The sequence below is a fragment of the Bufo gargarizans genome, chromosome 7, assembly GCF_014858855.1.
Source record: "Bufo gargarizans isolate SCDJY-AF-19 chromosome 7, ASM1485885v1, whole genome shotgun sequence".
Taxonomy (NCBI): domain Eukaryota; kingdom Metazoa; phylum Chordata; class Amphibia; order Anura; family Bufonidae; genus Bufo; species Bufo gargarizans.
The window spans coordinates 183,203,159-183,217,521 of record NC_058086.1 but is presented as its reverse complement, the minus strand read 5'-3'; the positions used below and the strand labels follow the sequence as shown (position 1 = coordinate 183,217,521).

General features: G+C 45.2%; 1 protein-coding gene across 5 annotated transcripts in view; it reads left to right on the top strand.

Moving 5' to 3' along the window:
* Window positions 1-14,362, top strand: part of CACNA1D (calcium voltage-gated channel subunit alpha1 D) — a 312,213-nt gene extending 297,851 nt beyond the window's left edge. For all 5 annotated transcript variants that reach the window (XM_044301155.1, XM_044301153.1, XM_044301156.1 and 2 more), the window contains 5 exons: window positions 959-1,105; window positions 1,191-1,354; window positions 2,473-2,594; window positions 6,166-6,486; window positions 11,442-14,362. In XM_044301155.1, the coding sequence (XP_044157090.1) occupies window positions 959-1,105; window positions 1,191-1,354; window positions 2,473-2,594; window positions 6,166-6,486; window positions 11,442-11,738 (1,051 nt within the window). In that variant the 3' untranslated portion in view covers window positions 11,739-14,362. The remainder of the gene's footprint in view (window positions 1-958; window positions 1,106-1,190; window positions 1,355-2,472; window positions 2,595-6,165; window positions 6,487-11,441) is intronic.
* Window position 14,363: the final 1 nt, after the last annotated feature.

Sequence of the window (14,363 nt, the reverse complement as noted above, 5' to 3'; positions counted from 1 at the left end):
TATTCCCTTTGTCAACAAACTAGGTCCTTCTGAACATTGACCCTGCCCAATCAGTGTTGATAGTATCAGACCTTGTAGTGACGCACCCCATGCAACTAATGGTTGAAGGGGTTGTCCAAAAAAAAATAATCACAAGCCCTACAATAGCTTACATTTTTTTTCACAAATGACCTTATGCTAAACTCTTTCTCTAGCAGGGACCTGCCGGTATCAATCAGCGCTGCTGCAACCAATCGCTGTCCTCAGCGGTCTGAGCTATTGCAGAGTTTGTCCTAGGTTTTCAGTTATCTCAGACAACCCCTTTAAAATACACCTCAAGTTAAAGGGGTTATATGAAAGCACCTTTTTTTGTCCATGGACTGTTTCTGTTATTGCAATTCAGCCCAACGCACAAAACTTATCCCCTATCTGGACATTAAAAAATGTGGGGGGGTCTGATAACTAGGACCTCCACAGATCTCTGTCCGTAAGTTCAATAAAATTGAATGGAGCGGTACTGACCACGGCTGACTGTCGCTCCATTTTAATGGGGGAACTCCCACTGATTAGACACTTATCCCCTTTCACGTCTGCGAGAAGACCCATTTAGGTCCACGGCAGGGGGTTCCTTGCACCCAGCATAGAAATTTATACCGGGGCCCACCCATCATCTATACCATCTATACCATGCCTAGACTGCTTACAGCTATCAGCCTACAGCAGGGCATGGTGGGAAATGTAGTTTTACAACAGCTGGAGAGCCGCAGGTTGGCCAGCCCTGATCTATACAAAACATGTACAAGTCCACTTTTAGTCGCAACATTAGAACTAGGGCCTACTGGGAGATCCCCTGTGGGCCAGTCTGACATTCCCAGCATCAACACATATAATATTAGTGATATTTTTATTTCTTTTTTTCATTTTATTCTCATCTGAATGTGGTCTGGAGAAGGTGATCTGCTGCCTTTTATTATCTTAGATCAGAGTCTGGAGAAAGAAACTTGCCTGTTATCTTCCGTGAAGATCCTGACTTCTTGGACTACAGTGAGGATCCTTACCTAGGGGAACCAGAGTACTATAGTGGAGACGAGTGTTATGAAGAGGACACCATGCTCTCTGAAGACAGGTGCAGGATCATGGTCTTCAGTACAGAGTGTCTCTACTACCAGTAACAATTCCCAAAACTAACCATAAACTTTTTTTCAACTCAGGCAACTGTATGCGGAGCCGTCGTTGTATTCAGCCAGTGATTTAGACTATGAGAGACCCAAAGGCTACCACCATCCCCACAGCTTTTTTGAAGAAGATGACCCCCAGATATGTTTTGAGTCAAGGAAATCACCGAGACGGAGATTACTACCTCCAACTCCTCCATGTGAGTAGATTCCACCAAGCCTGTCAGCCTACTGCCGACATCTATTACTCCTGATTCCCCCTCATACAGATGCCCTCTCGGCCAGGCCTAGCAAGCAGGTGTTCTCAGTAGTAAGACGGGGAAGAAGCCTCTGCCAGACTTATCTCCCCGAGAACAAAAGGATCAGAGAGTTGAAGCCCATCTTACCCAATCCTTCTCTCCCCCCATATCTGCCATCGGGGAGATGATCAGCCTGCTCTACAGAAATGAGTGGATTCGGCTGACATACATCTCATGTGTATGGCCATCTTAACATATCATGAGATTAAAAGAATTAGACAGAAGTCTGCAAATTATCAGCTACATCTGGTGCTCATCTCCAAACACAGGGGCAGATTTACTAATCCTATGTAATATTTACAGGGGAAACGTAGACGTGAATTCTGAAGATGCACCAAATTATCACAGTGGCTGATGATGGATGAATAATTTGGTGCATCCTGATAGTTTTGTTTAACCTATTGGGTGGTTTACTTTGCACCAACATTTGGTACTTTAAAACATTTAAAGTGGTTGTTCACCCATAGGACGCTCTCGGCAGAACCCCCTGCAAGGCTGGACCTGTAGAGGGAATCATACTTGCCCGATTCCCCGGCTCCTTTGCTTTCCCTGGGCCTCTGCAAGTCTCGGGTCTCCCTGCGTCAACATTTCGTTGGGTATGGGTCACGTGGCTGCTGCAGCAGTGACATGTCTCACTTGCATCATGCGACTCGGTGCCATGATGGATGGGTGAAAAGTCACTGCTGAGGCCAGTCATTGGCTGCAGTGGTCACGTGACCCTCATCAAACCAGATGTTGATGCAGGGAGACCTTAGAGCTGCGTGAGCTTGTTGGAAAGCAAAGGAGCTGGAACCCAGTGGTAGGGAAGAACAATACCTTTAAGTCATGGCCTTTCCAGTAAGCCAGCCTCTTGTCTAGTTAGGCACAAAAAGTGTCTATAACAGATAATGTGGAGCAAGTCATGTATAGTAGATTATTTTGGTGCAAATTGAGCCACAGTTGTAGAGTACTCAGGTTGCAGGTGCATGGAGGATTGCGCAGTGACCGGGGCCACAGTATCTTGTTTCTCTATTTTGCAGCAAACAGAAGATCGTCATTTAATTTTGAATGCCTTCGAAGACAAAGTAGTCAGGATGAGATACCTCTGTCCCCGACGTTTCATCACCGCACGGCACTACCCCTACATCTAATGCAGCAGCAGGTACTTCTACGTGCTAAATGTCAAAAAGTTTAACGTGGAATGAAATTACATCTGTACGCGTGTCACCTTAAGGCCCCTTTCACACAAGCGGGTGCAATGCGTGATGTGAACGCATAGCACCCGCACTGAATCCGGACCCATTCATTTCAAAGGGTCTGTGTCCAGGAATAGCTAAACGCAATCGCAGACAAAACTGACTGAACTTGCTTGCAAAATGTTGCGAGTTTCACTGATTGCATCCGGAGCCAATCCGTCACGCTCGTGTGAAAGAGGCCTTAGGCCTCTTTCACACGGGCATCAGTATTTTTGCCCGGATAAGAGGCGGGTGCGTTGCGGGAAAATGCGCGATTTTTCCGCGAGAGTGCAAAACATTGTAATGCGTTTTGCACTCGCGTGAGAAAAATCGCGCATGTTTGGTACCCAAACCCGAACGGCTTGGGATTGATGTTCTGAAGATTGTATTATTTTCCCTTATAACATGGTTATAAGGGAAAATAATACAGTGAATAGACTGTCACCTAAAACCCATGCGTGAAAATCGCACCGCATCCGCACTTGCTTGTGGATGCTTGCGATTTTCACGCAACCCCATTCATTTCTATGGGGCCTGCGTTACGTGAAAAACGCAGAATATAGAACATGCTGCGATTTTCACGCAACGCATAAGTGATGCGTGAAAATCACCGCTATGTGCACAGCCCCATAGAAATGAATTGGTCAGGATTCAGTGCGGGTGCAATGCGTTCAACTCACGCATCGCACCCGCGCGGAATACTCGTCCGTGTGAAAGGGGCCTAACAGCGGGTTCATACATAGGTTTTTTTAATGGTGTTTTTGTGCACTTTTGCAGTTTTAAGGGAATTTTTTGTACTTGTGGTTTTTGCTGCCCTTTTTTTGTAATAAACAAACGCCAAATCAAGATGTCAGCTGAAAGTCTATTGGAAACACAGGACACACATTTTTTGCTTCTGTTTTTTTGTTAATTCAATGGCTTTTTTGTTTGTTTTTTCCACTGGTTGGCCAACTCTTTATTTCTAGGGAAAAAAAATTCCGGGTTTATTTTAAATAAAGCTTGGTTTATGTCACAGAGGTAAGACTGGATACAGTTGTAGCAAACACTCAGCTGTAAGGTATATAAGATTATATTTACGCACAGATTTTTTTTTCAGAAGTTTCTACCACTATCGCACTTATCTTATCACTTGCAGAAACAACCCTTTCAGATGTATAGAATGGAGTACATTTCTGCAATGTATCTGCCATTTGGGCTGTTCTTGTATATATAGAGAGAAAAAAAACTAAAAACTTTTGACGACAGGTCACCTCTGTAACCCCCAATGTTATACAAGATGAGTGGCCCAAAGTCTTAAAGGGGTTGTGCAGTGCTACAGTATTGATGGCCTCTCCTCAGGATGGGTCATCCATATCAGATCGGTGGACGTCCGACTCCTGGCACGCCCGCCGATCAGCTGTTTGAAGAGGCAGCAGCAATTGTGCGAACCCGGCTTCCTCTTCAAAAATCACCTGCGCATCGAAAGGACCAGTCCTAAGGGTTGTAGCAGTCCACATGAATGGGAGCGTATGGCGGTAGCAGTCGCCTTCCTGACTTTTCAAGCGGCTGTCTATCCATCTCCTCTTGATAAATGAGTACGCTTATGTTTAATATGACATCCATGCTCACATCAGCCTCACTTTAAGGGCTCATGCACACAACCGTATGTATTTTGCAAAAAACGGATCTGCAAAAAATATGGATGGCGTCCATGTGCATTCTGTATTTTTCGGAACGGAATAGCTGGCCCCTAATGGAACAGTCCTATCCTTGTCCGTAATGTGGACAATAATAGGACATGCTCTATTGTTTTGAGGAAATGGAATGCACACAGAGTAACTTCAGTTTTTTTGGCGGACCCGTTGAAATGAATGGTTCCGGATACGGTCAGCAAAAAAAAAAACAGAACGGACACGGAAAGAAAATACGTTCGTGTGCATGAGCCCTAAAGGTGCATTTCCTGTTCTAGAGCTATGTGACAAACTCCATTGATGTGACATTTTCCAGAACACGTAAGTAACGCTGCGCAGTATAAGGCTCCGTATTCTCAGGCTGTCACAAGCCATCTATCTCTGGACCGCTGATTAGTCCTGGTTCCTCTAATTAATTAGGTATAATTGTGTCCATCCTGCCAAATTACATTTTTTTTCCTTTGACACATCCCATTCAGCTCGTAGTGGGCCTCACTAATGAGATCCGTGTCCTCAGCTCTGTAGTTCATCATCAGACATATTACTGTCTCTTATCCTGCTGACTATTAATGGACGTCGCCGACCTGGTAATATTACACTGAGCGTACAGCGAATGATATAATGGAGTGAAATCTTACCTGAGAGAGAGCGGAATCACTTCCTTGCCGCTTTGGAAAGTATGGCTGAAATCTGTCATCAGAGGTAGAACTTAAAGCTGCCGGGCCCCACTGAAAAATGTGTAACAGGAGCCCCCACTATGTGCCCGGTACACTTCTGGTTGGTTATGTGGCGGCAGGCTTTGGGCCTCCTCAGACACAAGAGCCTAGGTATGGCGGCTACTACTGCTCCCATGTCTGTAGTAATAGGAGCTGCTAATTTATATGCCTATTAAGGCCTTGTCCACATTTCCGTGTCAGTGACACGTCTGTGAATAAAGCGTACGTGTTTCATCCGTGTGTCCGTTTTTACCATCCGTAATTCACTGACAGTGTTGGTCAGCTAAAAATTAATTCCCGAAGAATCTCCTATTAAACTTCAGTGAAAAATGGACACACTACAGATGCCATCCGTGTTGTGTCTGTGATTTTCACGTACCTATAGACTTCAATGGTCGTGCTTGGTCCGCATCACAGATTAAGGCCGAATGCACACGGCCGTGTTCGGCGGCCGAGAACGGTCTGTGGTATGCCGGGCTGGATTCCTGTTCAGAGCAGGAGCGCACGGCGTCATTGGTTGCTATGCCGCCGCTGCTGTACAGTAATACACTCGTATAGATCATACCAGTGTATTACTGTAGTGCAGCGGTGGCATGAAGTGCACGGCGTCATAGCAACCAATGACGCCGTGCGCTCCTGCTCTGAACAGGAATCCAGCCCGGCATACCACAGACCGCTCTCGGCCGCCGAACACGGCCGTGTGCATTCGGCCTAAAGTAGTGTATGTCTCCGTGATTTTTTATACTGACCCACGGTCAGTAAAAAAAATACTGAAATGTGAATAGACACCTTTAAATCAACGGGTATGTGTTCTGTCCGTGGAAAATGCGTCAATGAAAAACGGAAATGACCGCTATTTGTGGTCTGCAGCACAGGCATGGGGCACACACGCTCGTGTGTATGAGCCCTTACGCTGTGAATTTTGTATGTGAAAATCCCCATGTCATAGGTACCAAGTGCAGTCGGGCCGCGGGTTTGTGATGTCTGTGTCACGTCGGCAGACACCAGTATTGCTGCTCGTCCCGTGGTGACAGAAGCCACTTTCCGTCACGTGAGTTTGTGCTTCACATTATTACTGATCTGCTCTAGTAATGAATTATTCGCCCTTCCAGATTATGGCGGTAGCTGGTCTGGACCCCAGCAAAGCTCAGAAACATTCGCCTTGTCGCTCTACTCGGTCTTGGGCTACTCCACCGGCAACTCCGAACCAAAGGGACCGCACCTCATTCTACACCCCCCTCATCCGGGTGGACCGCGCCGAGTCCAAGGAGCACATGAATGGGAGCCTCCCGTCCTTGCAGAGAAGCTCATGGTACACAGATGACACAGATATTTCATATAGGACATTTACACAATCCAACCTGACTGTGCCCAACGACTTCAGGAACAAACAGAGCGACAAACAGAGGAGCGCAGACAGCCTTGTGGAAGCTGTAAGTCGCCCGCTGAAGGTTTAGATCAACCATTTCCTACTTCTGAAGGACTTGTCACCCATGATGCATGTGTTGAGAAGGGTAATTGCCTGGCGTATTGGCAGCATCTAGGTACATCCCTGTTTAGTGCAATTTCTGCAGTGTGCTCCGTGCACAGGGGACCTCTGTCTGCTTCAGCGAATACAGTTCTCGGAACTCTGCCTTGTGCTCTTCATCTGTTATTCCTCCTAGCAACTTATGAATAAAATGCCAACTGGACAACACCATTCCCCTCGTCAGAGGTGTGTTTAGGTAATCTGATCGGCAGTGTTAGGATGTTCAGGGACACACTCCCAACTGTTCATAGATTTCTAGGAGGAATCGCAGAGGAATGTCCCAAAGCAGAATGGTTATTTCATGGGGAATACACGTCAGAAGTGGCGGCCAGTCCTTTGTAATCCAGGCTGCACTCCGGTGACGATCTTGCTGTGCTTTATAGCCGATGTGCCCTTCTGCAGTCATTTTAATTGCTCAGATGCATCTAAAATAAAAAGTGCAGCAACACTGCAAGTGGTCGTGAAGAAAAATCTTCTAGTGTTTTGTGTATACAGCTCCTGTGCATCTGCATGGTTTAAGCAGACCCCGAGTGTAGTCCGATTCTGCAGTCATACGTTAGAGGCCAGACGCAGATGAGCGAGTTCAGTGCGAGAAACTCGCAGCGTGTGTGAATTCTGAAATCTGTTCCTCCGACAGGATCGCACGGTATTAGGCCTCATGCACACGATCGTAGTTGGGGTCCGCATCCGAGCCGCAGTTTTTGCAGCTCAGGTGCGGACCCATTCACTTCTCCGTGTGCTGTCCGCATCCTTTGCTCCGTTCCGTGGCCCCGCAAAAAAAATATAGCATGTCCTATTCTTTTCCGTTTTGCAGACAAGAATAGGCATTTCTACAATGGGCCGCCCGTTCTGTAAATTGCGGAAGGCACACGGGTGGCTTCTGTTTTTTTGCAGATCCACGGTTTGCGCATGTAGCTTTACAATGATTTATAATGCTGTGTGGCCATGAGAGACCTGAAATCTACTGAATTAGGGCTCATGCACACAAACGTATTTTTGTCCGCATCCTATCTGCATTTTTGGAGGATCGGATGCGGCACACAAAAGATGCGGACAGCACACTGTATAAGGGCCGCATCCATATGTCCATTCTGTGGTATCCGCAAAAAATAGAACATGTCCTATTCTTGTCCGTATTACGGACAAGGATAGGGCTGGATGTGCTGTTCTGCAAAATGCGGAACGCACACGGCTGGTATCCATGTTTTGCGGATCCGCAATTTGTGGACCGCAAAAACAACTACGGCCATGTGCATGAGCCCTTAGGCTGGGACAACAAGGTATAATCAGGGGGCACAGCCAGAATATAACAGAATACTAGTAGAAGACCATGAAAACCAAAAGAAACCGCAAACAAGGCTGCACCTCTTATATAAGTCCTTGGGCCCTTACGCTGACAGCATTATGTCAGTGTAATTCAATGGATTCTAGGTCTCACAGAGGGACACACTGCCTTGTAAGTGTACTTTCACACACTGCAGATTTTGTTGCAGAATTTTCCACGACTGAATATCAGTTCCATTCACCTGAATGGGGCTTGCAGAAATCCATGTGCTTGCTTCCACATTCTAATGAGTGGAATTGGAAAATTCTGCCACAAAATCCGCAGCATGTGAAGGCGCTCTTGTCATAGGAGCAGAGTTCAGAATGGGGAATCACACAGACGCACGCTGCGAGTTTCTCGCACTGCACTCGCTCGTCTGTGTCCAGCTTTAGCCCATCTTTTACAAAGAAGGGCAGATGGAAGGGAACTGACTACACACAGGGGTCGTTTGGGGACGGTAGCCATATGTCTGAATAGGCACTGTATACACAAAACAATGGGAACGTTTTTATATGTTAGAACTTAGATACATTGGAGCGAAAAATAAAAATGGTTGAAAAAGTTTACATCCCCTTCCTGTATATATACTTAATGAGAACATCTGACACTAGATATTAGTAAAGATCATTATATTTACAAACGTATCTTGATATTTAGTATTAGTCCAGAATTTGCGGGGATCACACAGGTGGACTAGTAGTGTAACTTTTTGCTCCTGGGCCCTAATACTTGTGGCCGCTTATCAGATTCTTATATAAAGGAAACTGGTCACATTGACTGGTGTCTGAGCGGCAGGCAGTATCGTACAGAGCAGAAGGAGCTCAGAAGATATATAGCGGAGAAGATTCAGGCTAAGGGCTTGTTCGCATCAGCGTTGTGTTCTGGCAGGGCTCCATAGGAACGTACTGAATCTCCCATAGGCTGAATGGTAATTCATTGCAGTCTGTGAGAGAAGCGAACTAATGATCACAAGTTCAAGTCCCCTAAGGGAACCTAGGGTACGGCTGCATCTGTTGCCGATAGCAAGTCACGTGGCACAAACATGGCGACATTTCATTGGTATTGAGATGCTGCAATGTGACAAACTGCAACAAAAATCTGATGGATTTTTTTTCCGACTGTAGTGTTGCGGTATATCGCATGTTGCCTTAATTGAAATACAGTACATGACATGTCGCCAGGCAGCCATAACCTTAATCAGCGCTCCCTCTAAGCTGTGCTTTTGGAAAGGCAAGCGTTAAAACAGCAAACTAACGAGGATTAACCAGCTCAAAAACAGCTTTAGGGCTCAAGCACACAAACAGGTCTGCAATATACAGGCAGCGGCCGTGTGTGCACCGCATTACAGATGAGGACCCAAACTCTTGAGTGGGTCTGGAAGATACAGAGCGGAGGTAAGGAGCAGAAGGCCACGGAAGCACTACGTGATACTTCCGTGGGATTTCGGTCCGTGCCTCCGCACTGGAAAAAATCAAACGTTCTATTTTTTTTGTGGGATGGACGGATCGCGGACCCATTTAAGTTGAATGAGTCTGCAGCCATCAGAGCTGGCCACACAATTTGCGGTCACCAATGCACGGCACGAGCGGCACACGTTCATGTGCATGAGCCCTTACCTGCTGTTTGGAATTTTTAACGGTTTCATTTCCAGAGAACAGTTTAAAAGGAACAATGGACTTAATATAAGTGCAAAAATACATTTGAAAAATTCTAATCACTACCTTTCCCCATAATAATAATAAAAAAAAACTGTATAGGTATATAGGCCAAAACGACTAAAATATAAATGTATTCATCTTCTACGATGAACATCGCAACCGGGGGGGGGTTTGTTGGCTTGTCCCACAAAAAATAAGCCCTTATATGGCTATGAGAAAAGACAAATAAAGTTATGGCTCCAGGAAGGCAGGGAGTGAAAAAAAAAAATTTGTAAACAGAAAGTCACCCATTTGAGTTAGGCCTTACGCACACGGCCGTTGTTTTGGTCCACATCCGAGCCGCAGTTTTCAATGGGCCGCAAAAGATGAGGACAGCACTCCGTGTGCTGTCCGCATCCGTTGCTCCGTTACGTGGCCCTGCAAAAAAAAATATAACCTGTCCTATTCTTGTCTGCGCTTTGCGGGCAAGAATAGGCAGTTATATTAAAGGCTGTCCGTGCCATTCCGCAAATTGCGGAACGCACACGGACACCATCTGTGTTGTGCAGACCGCAAAAAAAACTTAACAGTCGTGTGCATGTAGCCTTAATGGTAAAAAATAAAATAAAAAATGTAATAAAAAAATAGAAAGCTCCTTCCTGTCATGCACTTTTTCTACCATCAAAAATGACTAAAACCCGACAGAACAGACAAACTGAGCAGAACCGATGCTCAAAAAAACTCCTTCAAACAAATGGAGATTAGAGCAGCATCTTCTCCCCGTTTTTCTATTCCTCTAGTCTATACCTTAAACAATGATGGAAAACACAACGCTGAAGTGAACAGACCCAAACACGTCATCTGCTCTTTGAGTGGCTGACAGCCTTCCTTGTACAAATGTACATGCAGAGATAGCTGTCAATCACCCACTGGACTAAGCAGAAAAAGAGTAGAAAGTTAAATCGGGAGATTAGAAGTCCTATACATGACTGTGGTCGGCTTCTCCTGCTCTACACCATGCTGCTTACAGATCAGGCACCACATTCAATGTGACAGAAGGAGAAATCACTGCTGTGATTTACATGATCAATAAGGGCAATCTCTTGTAGTGTGAGAGGAAGCAGGCAGGGGTGCACCTCCAATGAGGCCAGGTGAGGCGGCGAGATCTAGAGACAAAGGGGGGCGGTGGCAGGGCCATGGGGGGGGGGGGGATTTCAAATTTTGCCTCAGGCAGCAGAAACGCTAGGTGCACCCCTGGAAGCAGAGCGTGTACAGTCTGCAGCAGGAACTTATGGAGATGGCACAGAATTAACTATTACAGACATAGATAACTTCTTGGAAGCAACAATAATGGATTATTACAGGGTAAGACAGTCACATGTCACCTTACCTGGGCTGAAGATGAAAACAGCAGAGTCGTTAGGCCATGAAGCCTGGTCTCTATCAATATGGCAGTCTATCCTCCCTGCATTAGGTGTTCATTTAGGCCTCATGCACACGACCGTTGTTGTGGTCCGCTTCCGAGCCGCAAAAAGGTGCGGACCCATTCACTTTAGTGTGCTGTCCGCATCTGTTGTTCCGTGGCCCCGCAAAAAAAATATAGCATGCCCTATTCTTGTCCGTTTTGCAGACAAAAATAGGCATTTCTACAATGGGCCGCCCGTTCCGTTCCGCAAATTGCGGAAGGCACACAGGCGGCTTCCATTTTTTGTGGACCGCAAATAACAGAACGGTCGTGTGCATGAGGCCTTACACGACTATATCTATGGTTACTTACCTATTTTAGGAACAGATCCCTTTCCTTTATCTTCCCTTCTCTGTCCTGAGATAGGCTGGTGACAGAATATTATCTGGTGTTTCCCCATCTTTTCTCATGTAATTGCCTCCTCTCTGTTCTAGGTGCTAATCTCAGAGGGTTTGGGAAGATACGCTCGAGATCCTAAATTTGTGTCTGCCACCAAACATGAAATTGCTGATGCTTGTGACATGACTATCGACGAGATGGAGAGCGCAGCCAGCAATCTCCTGAATGGCAGCATTCGTAACGGGACAGCAGGGGGCGATATGTTCCCCATCCTAAGCAGGAGAGACTATGATCTTCAAGACTTTGGCCCTGGGTACAGTGACGAGGAGCCGGAGACCAATAAATATGAAGAAGATCTAGCTGATGAAATGATTTGTATAACGACGTTATAGTATTTAACGAAAAACACTTAGGATTCTATAAAACAACAACAACAACAACAAAAAAAAAAGTGCCTCTCAATTCCTGATGGACGGCACTAAACCAGAAGACTGACCAGTCAAGCCATGGATGGGGCACAGCTTCCTGGCACATCTGTTGCTGGTAGACTACAACGCCCAGTGGCCAGGTCCTGGAGGATGGCTTCGAGAACTGGATGAAGAAGTGGAGATGGAGGAGGATCAAACCATATTGTGTTATATGTGAACAGTATGCCGCATGGTGCACCTGAATCAGTGATGCAAATGTGTGATATATGGTGATGACAATCAAAATGCCCTCGTCATTACCCTCAGCCATACACATCATATCAGATATCTGATCGCTTCTGTCACGTCTTTTACCAGCGGTGGTCAGGCCCTGGTGTGCAGTCTCACCCTCCTCTATGGAGCGGGGTATGGGTCCGCACGGGATGATCACCTCTGGATAGTGTGAAGTTACCTTTACCTAGAGAATATATCATTTCAGTAGTCAACTTTTTTTTTTTTTTACTATTACCTAAAGGGCAAATGACACTGGAATAGCTGCAAATAATGCACTGACACCCAGAATTATGTCAGTAGGTTTTCTGTAAATGACCTGTAATATACGACTATTTGTAAAGAGATGTTCTATATTTTGTAATCCTTTGCGGTAAATCGAGCTGCAGCAATATCTACCGGGTTCTGAGTTTATGTCGTTCTCCACAAAGATTAGCAATGCAATTATATATTTTTTTTCTGCCATTCCATAGAGATCTACCGTAAAACAATCTATTCATAGACACGGAAAAGGTTCAGATTTTCAAATCAAAAATTTATGAAGAAATTTTTAAAAATATTTTATGTCCAAAGGAATATTCTAAACAGAGAAGATATGCAATTATTAGAGTGATACGAAATGAGTGGTTGAGCTTTTTTTTTTCCATGTGATGTTGAGCTGTAAAACTTTTTAATCTGCAATGAAACTTTTACCAAAAACATTTTTTAAGTTAATTTTCAAAAAAAAAAAAATGATCTGAATCGTTTTTTGTAATGCTGATTCTGTCCGAATCCTTTTAATAGTCTCCATAGCATTCGCTCACGCGTTGTCATATTCCAAAGCAGCGTTCTATAAGAATTCCAGGGTTTCGCTCCCGACCTAAGTAAAGACTAATATCTAACATTCCAGTGTATGACCACAACAGGACATGGCGGCCATATTTCCTGAGGACTGTTCACTCCATACACAATCGTAAGAGCTGTGGGCGCTGAGCCAGGACAAAGCCTGCTCTACAGGTTCCTTGCATAGTCCAAGTATTGTGAGGTTTTGAGGACGCAACTTGTCTCCAGGTAGTTTACATAAGTAGCAATTCCAGCTATTATTGGGGTCACCCCCTTTACGAGCAGTATCGATTTACTAAGAAAGTTACGGGGATTTTCAGTTGGGCTGCTGGAAAAGTCGAAATTGCCTGCAATATTCCTGCTAGTAAAGGACATAGCTCTGATCTTCTTTTAGGGAATTGCTATTTATGCAATACATTAGTATACTGCACTGTAAGGGAACGCGGCTGTACTACAGTTGGATTTCATCACTGGCTGCTGTGACATAATGTGCGGTAGATGGGGCTCAGCCTATGAACTATGTTTTTTGTATGGAGAAAATATTGACATAATGCATTGGAACGAGGTCATTACTCATTAGGTGAAATATATGTTTTATCAATGGTTTTGTGTGCAGATACAATGAGGCATCAACACAGAGGATACATGATGAATTCATGCCTGAATCAATAAACCTCTTTTCTACGGGTGTAGTATGGCCTGACTTGTGTGGATATTGCTGTGAATGGGAAAATGTGCAATGTAAAAAGGGGCATTGACCGTATTCAAATGCTCGTTCATTGGGTAAAAAGATCCTCGTTTCCCGGCGGCACGATCTGCTGCTGGGAAACAACGATACCATTACCGATCGCTTCCTCCCCATACTCTGGAGGAGATCTCTGCATGTAAAGGCCCCGGTCTCCTCCGCTAGCGATCAGCAGATTGTCGGGAAGGAACACTTCCTTCCCGACAAGCTGCTAGATCGTCGCCCCCTGTAAAGAAACCGTTAGGGTACATTCACACGACCATGTGTAAATCCTTTCCGTTTGGCGGTCCGCAAATAACTGAACCACGTGTTCGCATTTTGCGGACCAATTACTTCTGTTTGTGTTCTGTTTGTCTTCCATTTTTTATGGTCCACAAAAAACAGGAGGAGACAAGAGAGAGAGAGAAAAAAATGAATTATTAATTCATAATTGTCAAGGAAATACGGAAACGGATCAGCAAAAAACTGATGACATACGGAAACCATTCCGTATGTCATCCGCAATTCGCGGATCCATTGACTTGAATTGGGCTGCAGACTGATTTGTGTGGACAATAGTAGTACAAGCTTCATATTTTTGCGGACTAGAAATGCGGAAACATGGATGCGGATCGGAAGCGGATACAATTATACGGTCGTGTGAATGTATCGCACATCGCCGACACTCTCCTAGAAAATGCCTTTTCTTGTCCGCAATTGTGCACAAGAATAGGACATGTTCTATTCTTTTGCGGAACGGAAGTGCGGATCCG